The following is a 25,483-nucleotide window of genomic DNA, read 5'->3' as shown; positions in this document are numbered from 1 at the left end:
CTAAGAGCACTTAGGAAACTTTAAAAAGGGATTTGTCCACTGGTTGAATATCGTTTCTGGGGAAGCCACACAATGCAGCAAGAGTGGCTTAGGACAAAACAGCTTTAGTCAGCAAATTGCCTTTTAAATAAGCACAAAGGAAAATGAAAACCTTCAATCAGTCCTGTGTTTGTAAAAGTTGTCAGAAATCCTGCTTTGATTGTGAAGGCTCTACGGCTATATGTTAGAGTAGCTAAAACATCTGTTCGGCAACGTTGTGAAATCCTCGTGCTCTGAACTCTTGATAAAGGGGACTGCTGAGCGATTGGTTCGTAGAGACTTTACAGGCAGCAGGAGCTGTAAATAGAGTGGTCACTGCTTGCCTTCCCTAGTCCTGGTCAGAGGGAAGCACGGAAGGCAGCCACTATTTTACGAGTGCATGGTTTTGCTTTGAGAGGGAGAGAGCAGGAAGTGCCTAGGAAATGGTTCACGACAGAAACCTGAAGTTGTAAATAGAAGAGAGAAGGAGGAGAGCTGAGGGATGCAGCTTGCGAGTAGTTGAGCTCCTGATACAACGGCAGCAGAGCAAAACCAGACTTCTTCAAGGACGAGCACATCCCAGCCCATCCCAATGGAAGGGGAGACAGTACCAGCGAGCAGGAGAGCAGCCAGCAAAGCCACGCGGATCGCCCTCGGCGTGTTCGTGGCTGGCACCGTTGCACTTGGCACCACACTTTTTTTGGGTAAGTGAGAAGGTCCAGGCTTGGTGTGAGGGTAACCCTCCTGAGCACAACTGCTCCATGCGAGCGTTTGTGCCGTGCACTGTGTTACGGTGGCAGTCCTGGTCTTGTCTTTTTCCCCATTTTATTTTTACCCTGAAATGTGTCAGCAAAGAGATTTTTTTTTTTTTCTGTGGGGAATGTTAGAGCTAGAAGCTGCAACGTGAGCTCATGTAACTATTGAAAGCTGAGTTTAAATTCGAATACTCGGTTGAATGAGTTCTAGCTAGAATGGGATTCTTTCACAGAACGGGAAGAAAGGGGTAAGATTATGAATATTGGTAATGCCGATTGCAAACGGGCAGTTTGTGACCAATGTGGACTAAAATTCTCTGTTTCCTGAAAATCAATCTGTAGTGCATACATTTTATGGAATCTGTTGGGTAATCCTTCATTTGGTTTTCATTATGGATTGGCTAAAATTCCTGTTGAAAACTTTAGTAATGCATATGCTTGCACATTTTTTAGATGTTTCTGTTTTGCTACGATGAATCGCAAAGACATCTTTGCAAAAATCATGAGGTGCATCTGGGAAGAAACTAAAATGTTTTGATTGGATTTATTAGCTGTTACTTGACAAAATAGAGAAGGCATTATTATTTTATCTTGGATTTGAAATCGTCTGTAGGTTGGTTTTGTTAGAACATAGAATGTTGGAAGGATATACCTACGGGTATAAATGCACCCAGAAACAAATAGTGAATAGAAAGCAATACTCTGTAAAAGCTTGAAGAGACTGATCCTCTTTTAGAATAATTCTGACAAATTTTCATTTCTTCAGACCAATTTTCCTGGACCTGGGGAAACTTAATTTCTAAGAGCAGTTTTTTTGCTTCCCTCCCATCTTTTATGATGTTGCTTGAGAGATACACTTACAAGATATGTTGTCACTTATAGTGACAACAGAGAAAATGGTGTTGGGTTTTCTAGCGAATATTGGAAGCAGCAGACTCACTCAGATAGTATTCTGTTACAGAATCAATTTCACAAATACTTGCACAAAAGTAACTATTGTGTATGTGAAGAATCCCACCCAATTCAATAACATTCAGTAAAACCCTTTATAATGATCAGGAGTGGATCTTCACCTACGTAACACAAAGTATTGGCTTTACATGAAAAATAACATTTTTTCCCTTAAATAATATGATATCAAACACCAGGAAGTAATGGTAAAACCTTGTTCTCTTTTTAGTACTAAGTTGCTTGATTACGTATTGCTTGTGCAAAGCAACAGAAGTTTACTACAGTAGATTATCAGTTATGTCCTTTATCCATGGACCAGACGTGAACATTTAGGCAAATATAATAATTCTCATAGACTGTTCTATAAGTACGTTAAGACCTTTCTGTATCAAATCTAGTATCAAAATTTTCATTGGCCTAATGACTAAGAAATATAAATGCTGGCCTTGGGTCAACCAAAATGTTTTTAGAATTTGTTTGGAAATTGTCAGAAGATTTCAATCAAAAGGGCAATGGAAAATAATTAAACTATTCTAACATTTTGTCAACAAAATGCTCTAGTGTTTCATTTCAACACTGTTGGTTTTTTTTTTTTGTAAGTTTGTGTTTAACTCCTTTTTAGCTTTGTCAAACAGAAAAGGAAGCCACTGTTTCTCGTCATCTGAAACATTTCAGGCATCAGATGATGATTTTTTTTTCTTCAATTTTCATTTAATTCACGTAACTTGTTCTTTCTGGTGAATCTGAAACAATTCCCCATCACTTTTTATTCCCCATCACTTTTTTTTTCCAGTCTGAGAAGCAGAACATTGTCTTCTCCTTCTTCTTTTGCTTGCACTCCTTATAAGTCCTACAACTCCCAGAAGGGTCTGGGAGAACAGTACATTTTTGTTTGGCATTATTTGCTTGTACCACTGACACTAAAGGACATGCCAAATCCCCTGACAACCCCCCTCCTCTTTTCTGGAAGTCAGTAGTATCAGAACCGTGAGGGCTGCTTTGAATTATTTATCTTTGCTGGCACATTTTCATTCTCCCTCATTTATCACCAAGTGCAAAGAGTATCTGGGAATTTCCCTCTTTTTTTCTATTTGGTTAAGAAAAAAATCTAGCAAACCTTCAAGACCTGGGTGAATTTTAAAAGGTTATCTTTTAAGAGGGAAAAAGAAAATCCCCATGAATTGGGTGGAGTGTGATGCTTTTGGAGAACTATTCAGTAATGGGCACATTATCCATTATTCGTAGTTTACATAGCTCAAAATTGCCTTCTGGAGATCTACTCTTCTCTGTTTTCTCCTGTTCCTCAGTGTTCTGATTACAATCTTTCTTTGTTTCAAAACCTTGTGCTTTTCTTGGCTAATTGCTGGATTCCCTAGAAGTAGTTTTTGAGATGCTGTTTTTCACTGGTTTATTGCAATCTTCAGTAGTCATTAAGAAATGACTAAGGTATGAAGTTCTAGCCTTCAGGGTTTTTTTTAACATTAAAATTTTCATGTGCTGAACTACCATCTCACATCTTCCTATTCTTTTTGAATTACAAGAGAACTTTATAACCATCATCATAACACCCTGAAATAGTTGCATACCATTTTGCTTTTGCTTCTGTTTCTGTTTTTGTTTGCTATGGATTGAGTTATTAAAAAAAAAAAATGGAGATAGCGAGTTATTTCTATATTTCTACTGAGCATGTCTACTGAATCTTATTTCATCTGCCCCTTGGGACTCTTCATCCCAAGTATCAATTATCTGCATATTTGCTGCCTGACAGGAGTGTCTCAAATAAGCAATCATATTTAAATTTCAGTGGCTGTGAAAATGCACATTTTTGAAAGAGGACCAAAATTGAGTATTCCATAGCTCTTGTCAGTGAAGTTTTTGGAAGTGAATAAACGTCCAATACTTTAGGAGGCCAGTTCATGCAGACACTGCACTCTGGCTTACAAACCAGGGTTTTTACTGCAGTCATTGCCAATTTAGCTTATTCCAAACAATAGCGAAAGGACGCCAAAGATGCTAATGGAGTCAGGTAGTGCAGCGCTGCTGCAGAAAGGGCTGCAGCAGGGAAAGTCCTGCAGAAGATGGCTAGGTAGTTCCATGTTCAGAGACCATCAATGGGGATGGATTGCTTGTACTGTGGTGGTGCTCACTGCCCAGGCACTGGGCAGATGGACTATGTGACTTGGAGTACCCTTATTCCATGTTCCCTGAGAGCAAAGACAGATGAAGTTGAGGAACTGGGCACCACAGGTGAAAATATGAGAGCAGCTCCAAAATTAATGTCTCTCATTTTATTATTTTGGCCCACATGTCAGAGGCGGATGGTATGGTATGTAGAGGTTGGTGGTATGGCAGTAGAGATTGAACCTTCCCACCAATATTCCATCAAATTTTGCTGCTGTGTGACAGATGGCAGCAGAGGAGCTGTCTGATTGATGTCATCTGATGTGGAATTGCAGATGAAGCAAAATTGCGTCACTGAATTCCTTAATGCGGAAAAACTGGCACTTATTGATATTCATCAACACTTACTGAATATTTCTGGAGACCAAACAGTGGATGTGGACACAGTGAGGGTTGTTTGTTTCAGCAGTGGTGGCAGCAATGTGAAAGACAAACCACATTATGAAGGCTCTTTTTCATCACTAACAACAGTACATGGTGGTAACTGTGATGAAAAATAGTGTTTGGTATCTGATAATTTGCTTTACTAAATAGCACTATTGTGTTTTTTGTATCTGTTGTCATTTTCCATGGAAACAAATAAGAGGAATTACTTTGGGAGCAACCTATATAATTTTTAGGAGATGCAGTAGTTACCTAATGCACATTATAAGTGTTCTAAATCACTGTGGCTAGAGATGCATTAGGCCAGAGCTTGCACTGACATTTGAACAATCAAGCATACAGTATTTGTCTCAAATGGTCAAAATCAATGGCAAATGATCTCATTATGGTTTTCTATTTTGCAGTTAGCCAAGGTCTTATAAAATTTCATCCAAAGCAACAGTACTGTCTGACTGCAGAATGCATTGAAGCTGGTAAGCAAAAGCTGTCTCCTATCCATTACATCACAATCACAGTATGTAAATGAGATATTTATATTGTTTTTCCATATTTCTTTTCACTCATTATGCTTAATTAATAATTAGGGTAAGAAATAAGAACGTTTTAAAAAAAGATATTTGTCTAAATCACTGCTGATCTGAGTATATTTTCTGCAAGTCAACTTCCTGTTTTTAATTGCTTTAGTTCTGTTCTATCCAGGTTAACCAAAGTTTCCTGTTGGGTTTGTTTCTATTTTTTATTAGAGGAACCAAATGTTGAGTGTCTCAAACTTTTCTTATTCCTTCTCAGTAATCAGAAAATATTCAAATGAATTCTGCACAGAAATGTTTTAGGGTCAGATCTTACATAGGTGTCCATGACTGCAACATAGGAAGTATGGCTCAAAATCTGAAACTACTTCTATATCAGTAGGCTCTTCCTCACACAGGTATGCATGTTGTAAACCTCATGGAACTGAGACATCTGGTAGTATGAAATGTGAGCTAAAGAGATCAGGTTTGGTAGGACCTAAGTCTCAGTTTGTTCTCGTCATTTTGACAGCTTTACTCTAAATCAGTGAGAGTCTTTCATTGAATGCAATGAGAGCAAAGATCAAACAATTGTTACCACATCTGGAAACCTGGCCCTAGATTCATTTCATTTGAAACAAAGTGGATATTGTGTGAACTTCTAAGAATATTTATTTCCATTCTGAACCACATTAAAACAACACTTGTATTTGAAATCTTGACAAAATTCAGTGGGGCTATATACATAGACTGTATACATAGCAGACCAAAAATTATTCAGTGCAGTCAGTCTCAGAGTTTCTAGCGTGAGAAGTGGAACCACAGTTTAGACATAGAGATATCATAGGAAGTATTCTATGTAAAAATACTGAATGCTAGAAACAGTTCTATAAAGTCCTTAAAAGTATCAGATGTTCTGATAGGAAAAAAAAAAATAATTATTATTTCTATCAGCCTCAAAACACAGTTATTTTGGAAGAAAATGTCAAGTATTTTCATATTCTCTGTTACTTTACTCACATAGAGTTATGCCATGATCTCTATAATGTGTGATCATTTGTTTACACACAAGTTTTTTTTATCAAGAGTGCCAGACTCATCTCTTTCTAATGAGTCTCACCTGTAGTAGCAACTGTTGGGGAGGTAGTCACAGAAACGAGCAGAAAACACTACACGTATCTCTGCCAGTGAGCAGCAAATCATAACTGGATGTGTTTTGCAGCTATTGAGCTAAAGATAAACAGTGCATAATTTTTGGTAAGCTAATTTGTTTGATACGTATCATCGCTATTCCTCAGGCGCTTAATTCCATCATAGCAACAGTAGAGAGTCTGTATTCAGGTGTCCAGCCCCAGCAGGCCACTTTCCTATAGGTTTGGTGGTCATTGCTCTTAAAGCAGTTGAGCATAAATTGAATAGATATTTTGCCTTTTCCCACTTGTTATGTAAACATTGATAGATGCTAGAGAAGCTGGGTGTTATTCTTGCTGCTGTTTTAGAGCAGAGATCAGGACATTCATCAGTCATAGAATAGCCAGAGTTAGCTGCAAGTGAGGATGGTTAATCATCATTTCTGGATTTCAGTTTAGGTAAAGAAGTACCATAACATTTATGTTATTTTTTTTTCTTTACAGCTGCTGCCGTCTTAAGCAAGATAAATCAATCTGTAGATCCTTGTGACAACTTTTATCGATTTGCATGTGATGGCTGGATATATAACAACCCTATTCCCGAAGACATGTCAAACTATGGTGTATATCCTTGGCTGCGGCACAATGTGGACCTCAAACTGAAGGGTAAATATGTCATTTCTGAAAGTGTTTAGCTGGCTTTTCAGCTGCTTGTTAAGTGGATAGTGTTGAAATGAATACAGATTCCACACTCCCTTCAGGTTATTGCATGATATCATGTTTTCTTTTAAGTATATTATTATTTTTTTAATTGAAAATAACTTTGGAAGAAAATTTTTTATAACAGAAGTGGGGAAGGAAGAAAAAACCTGGGGTATTGAACTTGGGGGTGTTGGTCGATGTTCAGCTAAACGTGAGCCAGCAGTGTGCCCAGGTCCAGAAGGACCAGGGAAGTGATTGTCTCCCTGTACTCTGTTCTGGTGAGGTCTAGTGCTGTATTTGTTTTGGGCCCCTTACTGCAAGAAGGACATTGAGACCCATGAGTGCATGTTCAGAGAATGGCAACAAAGGTGTGAGGGGTCATGAGCACAAGTCTTATGAGGAGCAGCTGAGGGAAATGGGATTGTTCATTCTGGAGAAGAGGAGGCTCAGGGGAGACCTTATTGCTCTCTACAACTGCCTGAAGGGAGGTTATGATAAGGTGGGGGTCAGCCTCTTTTGTCACATAACTAGTAATAGGACAAGGGGGAATGTTTTCAAGTTGCACCAGGGGAGGTTCAGGTTGGATATTAGGAAGAATTCCCCAAAAGAGTGGTCAGGCTCTGGAACAGACTGCCCAGGAAGGTGGTGGAAGCTCTGTCCCTGCAAGTGTTCAAGAAACATTTAGATGTTGTACTAAGGGACATGGTTTAGTGGGGAAATACCGGTGGTAGGTAGACCTTTGGACTAGATGATCTTGGAGGTCTTTTCCAACCTTAGTGGTTCTATGATTCTAATTGCTGTCAACTCTACAGTTTAAGAATGATGACACAAAAGGATATTACTTATACCATGGGAAAAGTAGCAGGAATTGAACTCCTTCCTCCTTGCAGTAGACTGGGTAGACTAGGAGTACAGAAGTACAGAATGCATATTGAAGATCCAGAAACAGACGAGCATTGGTCTATGACAGTACTCTTTCTGACAGTGAATAATTGCAGGAAAAGAATATAAGAAGTCAAAAATAGTAATATTTTTCAATACAGTTAGCTAGATTTAGCAGGAGGCACTTTGAAACCTTTTAGATGTAGGAATTGTTTCTTTCAAGTTGCAGTTCAGCTTATTGTTGAAGTACCTGAACTATCATCAGTGAAAGAGAAGGCTTTTTAAGGATATGTCTGGATAAAAAAATAGCCTCAATTGGAAGAGTGTAGGAAGAGAAGTATTTTAATCTGACTGTGTATGACTTGGCTTTGTGCTATACTCTGCAGCAACGTCTCTCATCACGAAGTTCTGCAAACTGGAAAGAAAGATGATGATTACTGTTAGTAGGATCAAACTGACAGAATTTCATGATCTCCACTAAAACCATATCACATAAAAGAATGGAGACATGCAAGATTCATTATCATTGTCAGTGTGCCTGAGCATCACATACCTTGAGTATATTATTGATCTATTAGTTGAGCTATTAGTCTGCTTTTTGTTCACCACAGAAGAGAGATCACTTTTAGAATGTTGTGTTTGAATATAGCATTTATTTGTCTGTTAGTTTTTGTACATGTATTTGTATAGGATCAAAGGCCTTTTCTACTTGTTTTCTTCAGTCACACAATATTCAGTTCTCACATCATTAAGCATTTTAAAAGCTGCATTGAGTTTCAGAATATGAGTTTGAAATTTCAACGTGGGATACAATCTGATCAGTGCTGTTTTAAGTCTGCTGAAGATGTCACAACCAAAAAAAAAATATTGCCAAAGGCTGTTTTAAGTTATGTTTTGCATTCTAATTGTTCTGCTGCCAGGATAAGGCTGTATTAGATAACTGCACATCCTGCATGAACCTTAGCCACATATAAGACAGATCTAATTGAATATAGAGTAGCAAGCTGTGACTCTCATCCTTAATTTCCTCTTTTTACAGTGCCTAATCAAGGACATCATGCTATGCCACATTTTATATGGCTTTCTTATTGTAGACCCTTTAGAAGTTGCTAATCCCTAGCTCTGAAAGTACAAGACAAAGAAAGAAACATCTAAGTGAGAAGTATTTACTTAATGGAAGCGCCTTATCAAAAAAGGGGTGTAATGAAGTGCCTGATAATTACATTAACAGATGCCTTGAACTGCTCCTTAGCAGGGGAAAGAAACGGGGGAAAAAAGTGAAATGTTTGGTGGAGTAGAGGAGTTGATTTAATATAACGTTTTTATCTCCTCATTAACTTTTTATTGAATAAAATCTCCAAAATATACTCTTAGTAATTAAAAATAAATAAAGAGTGCTGGATATCATATTGTTAGCCAAAGTAACAAGGCGTAACTTCAGCCTCTATATATCTTTGCACTTTTCCTTCAGTTAATTCACTAAATTAGCTTGACACTTCCAGTTATTAATTTGTGGATGACCACATCATTGGTTTCAGAATTTTGCCAAGACTATGATTGTTTGCACTGGATAACATATCTGGCTAACCAGATCTTGGAAGCCAATGTAATCTCTTTTTCCTAAAGACATCTCATACTATTGGAAATGGCCCTGTTGGACTCAGTAGATTAAAAACGCCCCACTCTTTAAGGAGATGATTATTAAGCTAGTTCCACGTTCTGAAATATTTATTATACTAAAGAAATCTGTTAATCTCAGAGCGATAACATGACTTGGCCAGAGATCCACATTTTTCATATTTGATACTCTTTGATGGTGTGATATAGATGGAAGTATTTATTCAGACAGTATATTAAAAATGACACTGTTTAAAATAAATTATTTAAACTTCTAATCTGTTTCCTGGTTCCTGAATGTTCCCAAGCTTTCAGCAGAAAGGAGTTTGAGTATTTGTGCAAATCTGTGCAAGGCCTTGATTACCCAGGGGTATCTTCAATCTACTGGAAATTTCATTTTTTGTTCAGGGTCAATAGACTTAGAAGATCTTGCAGCTGATAATAGGCTGCAAGAGTAAGAATTAATTTTGCCTCACAAGAAAGTGGTAGGTGTAGCAGTGCAGTGTACTGAAGCTGTTGTTAAGCATTGCCAGTTTTGAGAGTAAAGCTGTTTTGCTGTTATTGTTGTTTCCTTATTATTATTATTATTAATAGTAGTAGTATTGAGATTGCAGACACACAGGAGCATAGGACTTTGCAGAACTCAATTTCAAGAAAAGGGAGAACATTTTATGTATAGGTGAAGGTTTTTGATACTTTAATGATGAACAGCAAAGAGAATGATGGCAGGATGTGTCAGTGGAAAATAGCTGAGAACTTCTGGGTGATAGTCTTTTTGCACTCACGTTTGGTTAGTTGAAGGAACAGGGCAAGCAATGTGCATTTCAGGGTTCTTCTACATTTATAAATTTTAATGTGACAGTTAAAATTCTTGTTTTTGTAAGATTTGGATTTATAATGGATAGCAATACAGTAATGGGCACTTTCTGGTTTTTTTTTTTTGTTTGTTTGTTTGTTTTGGTTTTTCTTTTAATGACTCCATGGCTTTTTCTAGCTGTCTTTGGATGGATTCCAAATAAATAATTTCACCTTTGGTTTCTTTCCCATCCTTTGCTTGAGGGTTGCTTGGTTTTCTTTGTCTGCTCTCAGTGGACTCCCCAAAACACATATATAACCTATTACAGAATAGGTAAAGTCCTAGCACACTGAAAACATTAGCATCCTTTCCCCTGGATATCAGAAACATCAGGGTTTCAAGCATTGTAGGGGAACACACAGGAGAGAATTGTAGGTGGTCAAAGATGTGTTATAAGCGTAGTTATGTGGTTTAGGTTAAAATTTCTTGATTCCTTACAGAACAGTTCTTGGAGAGCATGCTATGGCTCTTGCTGTACTCCACATTGGTGCAGCCTCAACTCAAGCACTGTGTGCAGTTTTGGGCATCACAAGACAAGGACATAAAACTATTAGAGTGTACAAAGGTGGGCTACAAAGATGGTGAAAGGTCCACAAGGCAAGACACATGAGCACCTGAGGCCCCTGGGTTTCATGAGCCCAGAGCAGAGTTGCTGAGGGTAGGCCCGATGGCGGCTGCAGCTCCTCACAGGGAGCGGAGGGGCAGCGCTGAGCTCTGCTCTGTGTGACAGCGACAGGGCCCGAGGGAACGGCATGGAGCTGTGTCAGGGGAGGGCAGCTGGGGCTCAGGGAAAGGGGCTGCACCACAGGGCGGTGGGCATGGAACGGGATGCACAGGGCTGTGGGCACGGCCCCGAGTGCTGGAGTTCAAGGAGCGTCTGGACAGCGCTCTCAGACATGGGGTTTGATTTTGGGTGGTGCTGTGTGGAGCCAGGGGTTGTCTAAGTGACTCTTGTGGGTCACAGTATCTCGTGAATATTCTATGGTTCTGTGATTAGGGGGCTTGGAACTTGATGATCCTTGGGGTCCCTTCCAACCCGAGCTATTCTATGATCCTATGATAGATCCAATTAGCCAGTCCTTTCTGCACTAGACCATCCCTAACTTGAATTAAACCTTTCATTTTTAACTGCAGGCACATTAAAAAGTTAGATACAACCATTTTGAGTACTGATTGTTTCTTGGAGTCTTCCAAAATGGAGAAAAAAATGGTTTGACTGTGGCCGGTTTTATACAAAGTTATTTCAAGCTGTAACTGCTTCAGCTTTCCCTTAGGTCAAGCTTGCAAAGTCTCTGAATTACTAAATGCGTTTCACTTATCATGAGATTTCCTGCACAGCTATTTGAGTTCCTACAGAATTTTTCCATCTTTATTGGTGAGTTTTATTAAGAGTTTTGGAGCTTGACTGTCTTACCATTGCAACGCAGTGAATAATTCAAAACTGGAAGTCTGTGGCAAGTAAATCAGTACCCGTTACCCATGGTGAATGTTGATTGTGAACCACAAAGTTTCTTTCATTTTCTCTGAAGTCTGCAGAGTGATGATATACAGCTGGATTTTTTTTTTTTTCAAGTGACCATGCAGGAAGCAATAAATTAAAAACCAAAAAACTCTGCAAATGTTCCTAAATCTCAGCACTGCAAGGGAGGTGATTTAGATTACATAAATTATTTGTGAACGTGGCTTTCAGGCCTTTTCAGTTCAATTTCAGTGTGTGGAAACTAGTTGCAGATTAAGTCTCTGGGCTGAATCTGGCCCAGTGAGACACCTACTTGAGACTAATTTACAGTGCTAAGGTTTTCCAGCACGGCTATTTTCTGAATGGCTGCTGATTTAAATATAGCAGGAAATTCCTAATGTGGCAAACAAAGAATTGAGGATATGGGGTGTGTGTGTGTTTTTTAAAAAATATGAGGCAGCAAGCAAAATATCTGGTAGCATAGGAAACTTCTCCTAATGTGATCTGCAATTATTTTCTTTAGAAAATAACTACTCAAGTAAACACAGAAAGGCAAAAATATTGAATGGAAATTTATACTGTCTGACCACAGGTGTGTCCTTTTAGACAATTCCAGAAGCTGGTATTGAGTTGCTGCTGCCCTGTGCCATAGGGCTCTTGCAGGGCTGGCTTCTCTTATTCTCCTCACAGACACACACTTGGTTGGGAGCACTGGGGTGGCACTGATGTGGTCCGTGAGATCCGTAATGTTGTCACTGATACTCCTCATGTTCTGTCTCAGTGGATGTGTCTTTTTTGTGATTTCTTTTTTATGAGATAGCTTGTTGAGTTTGTTGCATGTTAGAGGAAGAACAGCAGTAATTTAAAATAAAAAGAGAGAAAGAGAGAGAGAGAGAGAGAGAGAGAGAGAGAGAGAAGGTATTTACTTTATCCTTCCCAAAAGCCTCTTGTTGGATAGCTGCTGTTAAATAACAAGATAGCAACAAACAGCAACAGAGCTCATTCTTTTTTGATTAGCAACTTCATCTGCAGATGAATCTCTTTTCAGTGGTCCAGAACTTTTTTTCAGTGGTTTAGATCTTTTCTATAAGGGCTTTTTTCATCTGAGTGTAAGAAAAAAACCACAAGTTCTTAAGTCAAATAAATCTTTCTGGGCAACGAGTTAACAGATTTTGGTAAAATGAACTACCTGAATCAGAGATGGAGTAGCCAAGAATTTTACAGGCTTTGTGGCTGCTCAAAATGAAAGCTGTATCTGCAGTGAGTGATTTTGGGAAACCATGAGCAGAGAAAGGAGATCATTTTGGTTCCTAAGTGAGGTTTTAAGGCAGCACGGCAGCAGAGCCACAGAATTCCCACAGCATCTCCGTGGTCAGGAGACAAACAGAATCTCCCTATGAGCCCTGTGCTGGAGCTGGAGCAGGATTTACACCTTGCTGCTACTCCTTTGGGTGGTACAATACTCCCCTAGTCTTGGAAGGGGAACCTCTCTTTTCACTGTTGTCTACAGAGGCATGATATGTTCCTGTCTGCAGACACTGAATTCCAAAGTTACTATAGGACTCTGTATCTGGTAATCTTGGAGAAAGAGGCACTCGTACCTTAGAAAACATGGAAATCTGTGGCATCATATGATTTTCATAGAATCATAGAATCCTTAGAGTTGGAAGGGACATTTAAGGCCATCTAGTCCAACTTCCCTGCAATAAACAGGGACAACCATAGATAGATCAGATTGTCCAGAGCCTGATTCAGCCTCGCCTTGAAAGTCTCCAGGAACGGGGCATCAACTACATCCCTGGGCAACCTGTTCCAGTGCATCACCACCCTCAGTGTAAAAGCTTTTTCAGTCTTATTATTTAAAAAAAAAAATGCTTAATATATGTTGAAAGTATTAATACAATTATGTAAAGCTTAATGCTGGTGCCTACTACAGAGCTCCCTCTATATTGTAACAACTGGAGCTCTTACAATCCTCCAGCTTAAAGGTAGTTTAAAGCTAATTGTGGAATTGCTGTCCTCTATGCTATAATCCTGGTGTGTAGGCATGTGTGTTTTTTGGAGTGGGTAGCTGCAGGAAGTACTGCTCAAAAGATTGTTTGAGATTTGCTCTTGAAATTAGGTTTATGAGCAGAGGCTCTCACATCAGCATAAGATGACTTTTGTTTTTGTTAGAGTTTGTGTACATTTAGATTAGTTGACTTCTGGAAGAATTTCATGATGTACTTACTTTTTTTATATACAGACTCAAAGTATTTGAGCAAGGTGTGGGGGGAAGGGAGACACAGCTTTATCAAAACAAGGCAGGCTTGATTAAGTCGTCAGCTCCAGAAAGAGAGTTCTGAGGAATGAGCTCCTGGATCTGCAAAAAGAACCAGAAGGTTTTATTAAGAATTAATAACTTAGTGGCTTAAAAACATATCAAGTGTTGTGTGTAAGGTTTATCTGAGACTCTGCGAGCCAGCACAAGTTCTTCCAAAGGCAATCAATAGCTCATTGGCATGCTGGATGCTTCTGCCTTCCAAAGATGTAGTGGTATACAATATAACAGGTGGTAGGGCAATGTGGTTCTGTCTGCATTATTTTTGAGCCTTATGTGGACAAGGAGTTTGTCTTTATGAAATATGTTTGGAGTGATAACTGGGAGTCCTTACCGTGAGACGATTCTGATGACCTGATTATTTACAATGGGGGGAGTGACAGAAAGAAGGTAAGAAGGTAATAGGAGGGTGAATTGAAGAGAGAACACTGGCAAAAATACATGCTTTTGTGAAATGTAAAAGGTTTATTATAGACATCAGAATGGAAAAAAAGTATTGATTTGCTATTTAATTTGTGTCAGTACAGAGAGTATTTTTCTTGGTTGAGGAAACGGTGAAAGAAAGGTTGATTGCTCTTCTCTCAAAAATGATATAAGCAAGTTCAAGAGAATTCACAGATTTGAGATTTATCTGAGAAATAACTTCACTGTATTTCCCTATCATCCCCATGTGGCTGAGGGGGGATTATCTTAGCGGTGGGTCTGGAGAAATATGGATCCAGATCTTTCAACTTTCAGGATAACATCTTAATTGGGAAACTGTAGACTGTATGGTGGCTCTTTTTTCACCTCTCTAGTTGAAACTGCTTTATTTGACATAAAATATTTTAACTTCAAAGGCATTGAGTGTTTTTCTAAATGATTTTAATAGCCAGATAGTTAGAGGATTAAATGACTAAATGGCACATAAGACTCCGGTTCCTTCCCAATAAGTATGCAACTTCATAAAAAGAAAAACAATTCTCAAGTAAACCCACCCCAGAAATCCCTACACCCCACTATTTAGGAAATCTCAAGATATGGAAACAGTAAATAATGCATTTCAACTTGTGTCTCCAGTTGATTCAGGTTGAACAATGGATTTTAATTACTTCATAATTAATATTTTTGCATCTGTTTCTCAATGATTTCCAGATAACATTGAGTGTACATGTGTAGAAATGTATTTCCAAGAAAAGTGAATTATTTTCACATATCTGGATGGTAACATTAATGTATAGTCCTTGATCGTTCACAGGTGAAAATGAAGATATTCTCGTAGGGCCACATCGATTCGTTGACAAGAAAAAGTAAATATCAGACTTTTTGTGGAGGAAAGTGTTTGGTGCCTGCTGCCGTTATTTGTGTTCATTTTTTCCCCCCTTAGCTAAGCATCTCTCCTTACCTTTGTTTAGACTCAGAGAAAAAAACTTTATTAATGCAAGCATAGACTTAAGCATTTTAAGATTTTGGAAAGCCTTTTGTGCTAGTTTGTTGCTTTTTTTTTTTCCCTCACGTACATTTAACAAGCAGTAGAAGAACCCAAACCATAATGCAGTAGCAATTGAAAATAGATGTTTATAAAATATATTAAAATAATTTTTTGTACAGCACTGGGCTCTGACAGTTTCCCTTCCAAACCTCTGAAAGCCACCAACAAGAAAAGGAAGAGGAACCTTAGTGTCAGTAGGGTGCTGGTATATATATTTTCAAGCATTTAACTAGAGCGGTGAGAAATATTTTTGTAAGATTTTTTTTAGTTGTGATGGAGTGAAAATTACATATTTCAGTCTATTTTCTTATTTTAGAATCTTGAGAGCAAACTTTTATATAAAAACCAGTCATTGACATTGCAGTTTTAAAAAGAGTGTCTTGGGGATGGGGACTCCAAACTGCATATCAGACTGTCCACCAGACACCTGAAATAGCAAGAAGCACCACAGAACAACTAGGAGAACTAGCAGTTAAAAAAAAAAAAAACAAAACAGTTTAGGGAGCTCCAAAAAAAACCAAAAATTGTTGTCGATCAGTTGTTAAGAGAGGAAATGTGCAGGGGTGTATACTAAAGTTGTATACTAGAAGAAATTCTCAGAACTCGTATTTTAAAGGCATAAAGAAACTCAACCAGGCCCTTGAAATTATGTATTCAAAGCTGGGTTATGATGGTCGATAGGAAGCCACAAATGGTCTTCCATACCCTCCCATGAGGTGTGTATCTGTAATGTTTTATGGGTGGGCTAGAGGCGGCTCAGCTCTTTTCGCAAGGCTTCAGATGCAAAGCAGCTCTGAAATGGCAGCTAGGCAGTGTGACCTGTGCTAGTAAACCTGCTAAGAGGATCAAGGGTACTTTATCAAGGATAAAGTTTCACTGAAACATTAAACACTGCTTTCTGAAGCAAGGAGATATCTATCTCTTTGCAGGAGAATTGTCTGAAAGAACAGATTTACCTCTAAGAATAATATAATCTTGGTTTGACTGTACTTGTTCCTAACAAGTATATACAGCTTTGAAATATGTCAGCCAATGCTGTTGTTTGTATAACCTCTATGTTAAGTCTGGATGAGCTGACACAAGGGGTCTTCACCTCTGTAGGAGTCAGGCTTCCACACTGAATAGAATAACAGATATATATATCAGATTTTCCCTTTTGAAGAGCTCATAACCTGGATTGTTTGTGGTGCAGTCTATTGATCTCACATTTTCATGCAGCAAGCCAGGGAAGTTACCATTGAACAAAGGATCACAACAGTGTCATCCATAATTTTAGATGCTGTGGCCACTGCTTGTATTTTGATGGCCCTTTGTAGGCCTCATCCATACCACTTGACCTCCTTCCCTAACCCTGGGCTCTGAAAAAAGAAATTGCAAACTAGATACTCTGAATGAACGTCAGCTGACTCCAAACCATTCTGAGATAATCCCTCTTGGAGCACACAAGCTCACATTACTGTAATTAGGACTGTACATTGTTCTAGCTATGATTTCCGTAAGAGCAGCATGACTTTTTGTGCTTCCTCTCACACTGTGGGTGAATTATTTCTGTGCAAGATAGCTCTGTGAACTGCAATAAACCTGACTTCTTAAATCCAGTGCACTGGGAGTTTGAAGAAAGGGCAGTGCCTTGATGACACAGGTGGAGTCCTCAGTGAATGCTGGTGATGGTGCTGGTACAGGTGACTGCTTGGGCTCTAGGGGTTGTGGCTGCTTTTCAGGGACTCCTTTGACATAACACTTTAGTGTGAAGTTAAGTATGCATTTAGAGCTAGACGGTCTTAATGAGGACTAGATGAACCACAATTACGTCATGGCTCAGGGAAAAACATTCTGCATGCAAGTGCTGTGTGATTTGTTGGATTGCCCACTGTTTGACTTATCAAACATTTGCTGCATGTATCTGTATTTTTAGTGTATTTTTTTCATCTCCCAGTGAGTCAAAATGATCACCTATGTTTCCTCACTGGAGAAGATTCTGGGGACAAGGTTTGTTTTCAAAATGTAACTTTTTCCCCCCTACTTTTAAACTGAAATTCCTCTATGATACAATTAAAACATCCTGCTGCTGGTAAAACGTTGGAGGATGTCTTCCACATTTATAAAAGATGAAATGAATTTTGCTTCTTCTACAGAAGTAGAACAAAAACTGGGAAAGGGGAGTGTAGGTTAGATGTTAGAAGGAAATCCTTTACTCAGAGGTGGTGAGATGCTGGCACAGCTGCCCAGAGAAACTGTGGTGTCCCATCTCATGAGACGTTCAAGGCCAAGTTGGATGGGGTCCTGGGCAGCCTGAGCTGGTGGGGGGCAGCCCTGCCCATGGCAGCAGGTTGGAACTGAATGATCTTTGAGGTCCCTTCCAACCCAAACCATTCTGTGATTCTATGAAACAAAACTTATGACTGATAGCTGAGGAGAGTGAACAGCCTCTTTAATTATTCAACAGTTTAAAAACCTGAACATTTTGGCTGTGGAGGGGTATTAAGGAGTGGAACAGAGACTTTATTGTTCAAGAATCAAATGAGAAGTTTTTGGCAAGTGGTATTTGCAAGGGAACTCCTTTTCCACAAGCAGAGCTCCTGCATTTTGGCCTAAGAAACTGAAGATCATTGGGAATAGTAAACACAGAAGATGCAGAAAATATATTTCCTAGCTGCTGCTACTGAAACAAAAGGAAGAGAATATTGTTGCATGAGATTTTGACAGCCTTTGCTGAAGGATGAGCCTCTTCTGCCTTTGGTTGAGTGAATGAGTGGGTATGGGTTGTACTCTTGGTCTGCTTTCCGGAACTGTGCTGTGAACAATGCTTTGCAAATTGTTTTCAGCTGCAGTACTGAGCATCATCTGGACAACGCTAAGCAACTCTGTCACTGACATTAAAGGCACTGCTGGGCTTTCAGTATCTCCAAAGATTAAGTTCTTTGAATCTTTGAATCAAATTCAGCATGATTTTTGCTCTTAAAGCAACAGAGTTTAATTCAGTAAGACTCTGACTTGAGTTAGATATGGAGGAATTAATCCTCTGTGGCTCACTTTCTTTATCTGCAACAGTGGATAATGGCTGCATCTTCTTGTTGTCACATATCTAAGAGTGCTTGGAGATCCTTATCCTTAATGTATAGGATGCACTGCCAGGAGCAACCATTAGATTATCTTCTGTGACCTTGTATCACAGGCAATTACATTACCCATGTATGCAGCTCACTAGCTTGTGCTAGAATAAAACAGAATTCACACTGGGCTAAAGCTTATCTTCCAAAAAAATCCCCATCAAGTCTTGAAGATGTTAAAGGGTTGAGAAGCCACTATCTCCACTGGCTGCTTGGCCAGTGGTTAATCACTGCCACCGCTGAATTCGTCTTCATAGTCCAGTGGCTGGCTCTCCTTGCACCTCTTTTTAGTAGACTGAAGATCTCTTTGGCACCAAGCATTTTCTTGTGGCAAGGTATTTCTTATTCTAATCTTACTACCCTTCCACCATCTTTTGCAAAACAAAACAAATAAGTAAATCATGTTCTTAAAGTCTCCTACTGCATGGCTTTTTTTCCCCAGTTCTCAAGGCACCCACCCAAAGAAAAACTCATTGTTTTTAAAGCACGGGCAACAGCGGGCATGCAGCATTCCAGTCTCTCTCCAACCTGTGTACAACAATAAGATCACCTCCCCAGTTTGGTACTTCTCTGCTTTTGCAGTCCAAGACCTCCGCTTTCTCCAGCATTACCCTGGGATTTTATGCTGAATTACTTGCCTCCTTCTAGCTTTTCACTCTTCCAGGGTTAAAACTTTCCAGGAAATGGGATGTCCCATTGGGGCTTTTGTATAGAATTTTTTAATTAAAAAAAGTCTGAGTGTATTCCCACTGGAATATTCTTTTTCTTCAAGGTAAAAAGCATTAGAATGTACTTCAAATCATTATTAGATATCACTGTACAAACTCTTCAGTTTGCATTTTCCATGTACAGCAGATGTTTGTAGGATAAAGACAAAAGTGAATGGGAAAGTAGCACTACTGTCTTCACTAGCAGCATGTAGTCTCCATATCTATGGTCAGAAAGTGCAGCAAAACCTAATGTTATCTTTCTCGATCAAGAAATAAGCTTAGCTAATAACACAGTCTAATTGCATTTCTGAGAGAGACTGTGTATACAGAGAACAATCTAATAGTACACAGAATATATATACAGTCTGCAGATCAGGATCCTGCAGACCTGAATCTCTGTTTCTAATCTGAATATATGATACACATGCTTCTTTTCCCCACAAATCTGTGCAACTCCTTTTTCTTGTACTCCAAGTCAGAAGGTAAAAAAAGGTACAGGATTTCTCAATGCTGTAAATAAAGTACGGCGGTTGAAAACCAAAGCTGCATAGGACAGTAGGCTGGAAAATCAACAACAGCTAGAAATGGAAAGTAAGATTAAAGGTAACATTTAGCCACAATGTTATTCTTAGCCACTTTAGAATAGTATGTAGTTAAATACACACATGCGCGCACACAAAATAGCAAAGCTTACTTTGTAAAGTTCTTTGCTCTCACTTTCAGAAGCAGATGATTGCTATTTACCGTCGGGTTGTGAACCACAGGAAGCTGGCCCTTTTTAAGCTCTTTTGTCCTGAAAACGCACTGTCTGAAGGACACTCAATAAAGACCTTCCTTCCTTCCCTTCCAAACCCAACACTCCATCCCCAGCTATGGCTATTTTCCTTGACTGCCTGTCTGAGCATTCACAGCTCAGACCACTGAGGATCATTCCTACCATGGGATGGTTTCTGTTGGTGATGCTGAGTCTCTGTTTTGTAAAAGGGCCGCAGTGTGATGATGTAAGCCTGTCTGATCCAGACTGTCACAAGTAAAAGAACTTTGGTTTGCAGTGCAAACATCCCTGCCCTCAGAACCTTGGTAGGAAAAAAAAAAAAAGAATGATGAAGCAATGTGTGACCTTAGGAACCTTGGGATAGCAGGAACAGTTTTAACCAGTTTCTGACTGTGCATGAGATAGTTTTTTAATGAGATGAGTTATGTTGTTTCAGCAGTGTGGAGCAGAATTACCAATAAGTTTTGACATTTGCCATAACTAAGTTTTATGTGAAGGCAGATATAAATCTTGCCTCTGAGCATCCTGTGCATACAGAAACATAGACAATGAGGTGCTTAGATCAATAGCACAGTTCAGGACTCCTTTTATTCCTAAGAGAATAACTCTGGAATTGGAAGTGAAGGAAGCAAAAGACATGGCTGAAGAACAAGAGCTGCTTTGCTAAAATATCCATTTGAATTCATACTTTATTTTTGACCAGGGACAGGTGATCACAAATCCTTATGCTCCCCCAGCAAGAGAATAAAGAAGGTGCTTGCAAAGGTAGTAGGGAACTGAAGACTTCTGTTTTTCTGAGGATATTCCATTAGACTGAGCAATAGCTGGTAACTGGTGGTCATCTTTCTCTTCCAACCTCTTGGAAGACTTTATGGGAATTGCTTTCATTCTGGTGCCCTTTCCAGTAGCTTTCTTTTATTGGAGGCCCCGGACCTGGATGCAATACTCCAGATGGGGCCCCACAAGGGCAGAGTAGGGAGGGACAATCACCCCCATGTCCCTGCTGGCCACCCCTCTTCTGATGGAGCCCAGGATACGATTTGCTTTCCAAGCTGCAAGAGCACACTGGTAGCTCATGTTAAGTTTTCCATCCATCAGGACGCCAGGTCCTGCTCTGCAGGGTTGCTCTCAAGGACTGCTCCTTCCAGTCTGTATGGATGCCTGGGATTCCTCCGGCCCAAGTGCAAAACCTTGCACTTTGCTGTGTTGAACCTCATTAGGTTCAACAGGCCCACCTTTCAAGTCCACTGAGGTCCCTCTAAATGGCATCCCTTCTTTCCACTGTGTCAACAGCACCACTCAGCTTGGTGTCATCAGCAAACTTGCTGAGGGTGCACTCAATTTCATCACTGATTCACTGGTAAAGATGTTAAAGAGCTCTGGTCCCAAGACATCATCTATATGATACATATCATCTAAATGGCATCATCTACCCCACCTCATTCTTTACAAGAGTGCAGGGAGAGTTCCAGGCTTATTCTACCACATAACAAGGTGATTTGATGGGAAAACTCCAGGTCTCGTTTTGGCATGATTTTATGTATATATATTCCTAGAGTTGATTTTATTTTATTGGATGTCATCCTCTGTTCCTGAGGTTTAGCTGGGCCTTATTGAATTTTATTAGTTTCAAAATTTCATGTCTGTGCAGCTCACTGGCAAGGAACTGAAGTTATTACAGTGGTTTTAATAGGAATGTGTTTTTTCATCTTTAGTTTTATGTAGGTCTCATTTATAATTTCTCTTTAGAAGTCCTTCTTAAAACATCAACTGGTCTGATTGTTCTACAAGGATTGTGGACATTGGAGATATGTGTCAATGATTGGTATGATATTCTATTTAACAAGCTGAGAAATACTAAGAACTTGAAGATTTGAAACCAAAGCTACTAACAAATTTGCTGGACATGATTCAGTATTGAAAATCTTACCATAAATAAAAGGAAAATAATATCATTCGATTTCTCAAATGAGATCTTTTTTTCTCCCCATGGAAAGAAAAGTTTGGATGAAGAGAATAGTTGGCATTTGTTCATCAGTGGAATAATCTTTGACGAATAAATATTTCAATGGCAGCTGTATGGTCCCCTGAGTGTAGGTGCTCTGACGGGCACAGGTCAGAAGTATCTGAGAGATGAGGCATGGCAGATTCTTGAATAGGCTCTATGTGGAAAAGGTTTGATTTTACCATAGCTGTTGTCTTTAAGTCTCAGTGGTCTTCTGCTGACTTTGGCAGACCACTGGAAGTCCTGGACTGCACTTTGTTCTACCTTATATTTGTGGCATGCTTTTTAACTCCAGCAGAGCATCACATAGGACCAAAGTGAACTGTCTTTACTCATAAACCCTACTGAAACCCAGAGGGATACCCGTTGAGGAATACAGTGTAGGAAAGGTACTCTTGAAGTTTTCAAGGCTTCTTAGCTCTGGCTGAGCACTCAACAGGAGGCAGTTGAGATGTTTCCAGCAAAGCCATTCTTTCTAGTGGTTCCAGTAACAATAAGGTAAAGTTGGGAGTGACCTGTTTGGGTTTCACAAAACCACATCAGGTCCGGCAGAGTTTGCTAACTCATTTTTGATCCCATGCTCAAGTGCTACCTTGATTCTCTTGTTAATGTAAGTGCTCTTGCTGTGCTGTACCTGATCTGACAGATGTTGCTGAAGATGTGCTGGCTCTGTGTTTAGGCATAGTATGCCTGTGTGTGCAACAACATCTTGGCTGATTTATAGCTTGGATAAATGGCTTGAGGCAGCTGACAATGGACTACTGAGATTCAGATGCACTTTGCATGATATTTTACTTCCATGCATAATGAGGACAGCAAGAGAGATGGCAGCTTTGAAAAACTAGTTTGGCCTTCCAGCACAAAAGGACTTGACATTTAAGTTCTTTACTATGAGTGGTGAGGTGCTGGAACAGGCTGCCCAGAGAGGTTGTGGATGCCCTGTCCGTGGAGGTGTTCAACGCCAGATTGGATGGGGCCCTGGGCAGCCTGGTCTGGTATAAATGGGGAAGTTGGTGGTCCTGCACATGGCAGGGGGGTTGGAGATTCATGATCCTTGAGGTCTCTTTCAACCCAGGCCATTCAGTGATTCTGTGACATCTATAGTAAGGGAGCCATATCACACAGCTTCTTATATAGCAGTTTCAAACTGAAGCTATGGGTGTCTAATGGACAAAAGGACATATTTGGTGAAAATGAGGCCCAGCAGTCTTGCTTCTAGAATCCTTTCATCTTCTCCTATGACACAAAATGTCAGCACCAGGGGCTGAGCCACCTGAAAAATTCCTGAGTTTCTGCCTGTGTGCTGGCTCCCAGTCCCTTTTCTGATCAGAGGTGGCTCTTTCTGAGGAAAACTAGTAAACAGTGTCAGCCAGCTGTCTTTATAATAATCTTTTTTAAAGTATGTATATCCTTGACGCAGATGGAGGCTGAAGCACTGCGCATTTCACTTGTGAGAGGAAGGCAGAAAGATATTTACTGATATAAAATAGTTGTAAGATGGCAATTTGAACAATGATGACAGTGACTCAACAAGATTTGAAATGGCTAAGTATCCTTGACTATTTGCTACACAGAGGGTGGGGGGGTACATAATGAATCTAAGCTCAAATCTTAGAGAAGCTACTGTAGGTTAAAAACAATACCTCACTTACCGAGGATCTGTTGTCAAGGTGTCCTCACATCCCAGAGGAATACTGGTGCAGGCGTTAAGTAACCTCAAAAAGTGTTTATACTCAAGGGGAGATTCTGGTGTGCAGCCAGCTGCTTTCCTGGGGCTCTTGGGCTGCTTCCTATTTAGGGATAGTATGATTGACTCACAGGCAGCTTAGAATTGGATCTATTGAATAAGGTGTCTATGATCTGTTCTCTGAGCATTCAGTTTGAGACAAAGTGGTGGTCGTTGACTGTCTCTGGCGAAACCTTGGTTGTTATCAGTCTCAAGGACAAGGTCTTTTGCACCTCACTGCATTCACTAAGCCTTGGGAATAATGACCAGTGTGGGTGAGGGGGCAAGGAGTGTACTGTCATAGTAATTCTCAGTGGAGGTAAAAACATCTCTTGTGTCTGTGTTGTAGCCTAAGAAAATACATGTGAAACCTCATCCCCAGTTAGCTAAGTGCTATGACTGAAGTAAACACTGAGACAGGAAAGCAGACAGTATGCACACTTTAAAATGTATTCAAAACATGTCAATTCTTTTTTCAGCATTGCTTGAGAAACCGATCAGCAAAAGACAGGACAGTGAAGCTGTACAGAAGGCCAAGATCCTTTATGCATCCTGTATGAATGAGAGTAAGTGATCTGATTTGGAGACACCTGTGTCTTACCCATGTTTATACAGCATATGGCAGGCCTGTATGCTCTCCGCTGGACTCCATGAGGCTTTGTCCAGGTCTGCCATGCCAATGCATTCACAGGCAGAGCAGAGGCACTGGATTCAGCTATTTGGTTTTTTCCTACCTGGAAATCCATCAGTGGCAATAAATTTTTGCTTCTCCTGTGGCTGTTGCTGGATTTGAATTGTGTGGAATGTAACTGTTGTCACACTTTGACATTTCAGATAAAATTGAAAAAGCTGATGTGAAACCACTGTTAAGCATTCTGAGGCATTCCCCTTTCCGCTGGCCTGTGCTGGAATCCAACATTGGACCAGAGGGGCTGTGGTCAGAGAGGAGGTTTAGCTTAGTGCAGACCCTTGCAACACTTCGTGGTCAATACAGCAACTCTGTCTTCATCCGTTTATATGTGGCTGCTGATGACAAAGTCTCCAACCGGTATATCCTGAAGGTACAGCACAGCATATTTATTAGTTTACTTTGCATGGCATTTTTTGATCTCATTTTTTTTGAAACAAGTGTACAAGCCAAATGCATACATTTGACTATTGTTTCTATTATCTGCCAGTTTGCAGATGTACGTAAGTGCCAATTCATGCGAATGCAGTAACCATTAGGTTACACATGCATTGAAAAATATTTGTGTAAGGATATTTTCTCCTTTCAAATGACAAAAAAAAGGTAAAGTATGTTCCCAGAGTCCGTGTGTGTAGAAATGAGAGATGTGAATATCTTGTCCTGAATATTCTGGATGCCAAGTATGGCTACTTATCTATGAAAATGAGGAATGGTGCATCAGTCACAAATATTTTGAACTTGATCTATTTTTCTTGAAATGGAAATGTGTTGTATTGTGCTTATACAGCACCTCACAACGAAAAAAGTAACTCAAAGTCTTCTGAACTGGAAATACAGAATATGTCTTCTACTGAAATTGTTTTGTTTTGGAGCAAAGCATAAAGTTTATAACAGCACATGAAATTACACAACTGCTTAGATTAGTGAGAAAAAGACCAAAATTAAAATTGCCTAGCTGTAGTCTGACAGAACTCTAGAGAGAATTGCAACACTTACTATGAGATGTCATCATGGCAAGATCCAGTGCCTGGGTCAAATGCATTGTTGTTTTGTTGTTTTTTAGGAAATAGAGTTGAATAACCAGAGTAGACTGCTTCTCTGCTTCTATGAGAATGTAGTTTATAAAGGCCAGAGAGAAGGGACAAAGGAGAAAGGTATACCACCATTAAACACAGAAAAATAGCATCTATGGTTCATACACTGGTAGTATCCTGGCTAGCTGTAGAGGCATATC

The 25,483-nt window shown here is 39.6% G+C and overlaps 1 protein-coding gene across 1 annotated transcript in view; it reads left to right on the top strand.

The window, feature by feature from the left end:
• Positions 1-209: 209 nt before the first annotated feature.
• PHEX (phosphate regulating endopeptidase X-linked) overlaps positions 210-25,483 on the top strand; it is a 95,778-nt gene continuing 70,504 nt past the window's right edge. Inside the window, exons 1-5 of the mRNA XM_031599318.2 lie at positions 210-722; positions 4,694-4,762; positions 6,433-6,594; positions 24,041-24,127; positions 24,396-24,622. Of these exons, the coding sequence (XP_031455178.1) occupies positions 611-722; positions 4,694-4,762; positions 6,433-6,594; positions 24,041-24,127; positions 24,396-24,622 (657 nt within the window). The 5' untranslated portion in view covers positions 210-610. The remainder of the gene's footprint in view (positions 723-4,693; positions 4,763-6,432; positions 6,595-24,040; positions 24,128-24,395; positions 24,623-25,483) is intronic.

This window comes from Phasianus colchicus, chromosome 1 (assembly GCF_987193195.1).
Source record: "Phasianus colchicus chromosome 1, bPhaCol1.hap1.1, whole genome shotgun sequence".
Lineage (NCBI taxonomy): Eukaryota > Metazoa > Chordata > Aves > Galliformes > Phasianidae > Phasianus > Phasianus colchicus.
The sequence above is the reverse complement of the archived record's forward strand: the minus strand, read 5'-3'. Positions and strand labels throughout refer to the sequence as shown.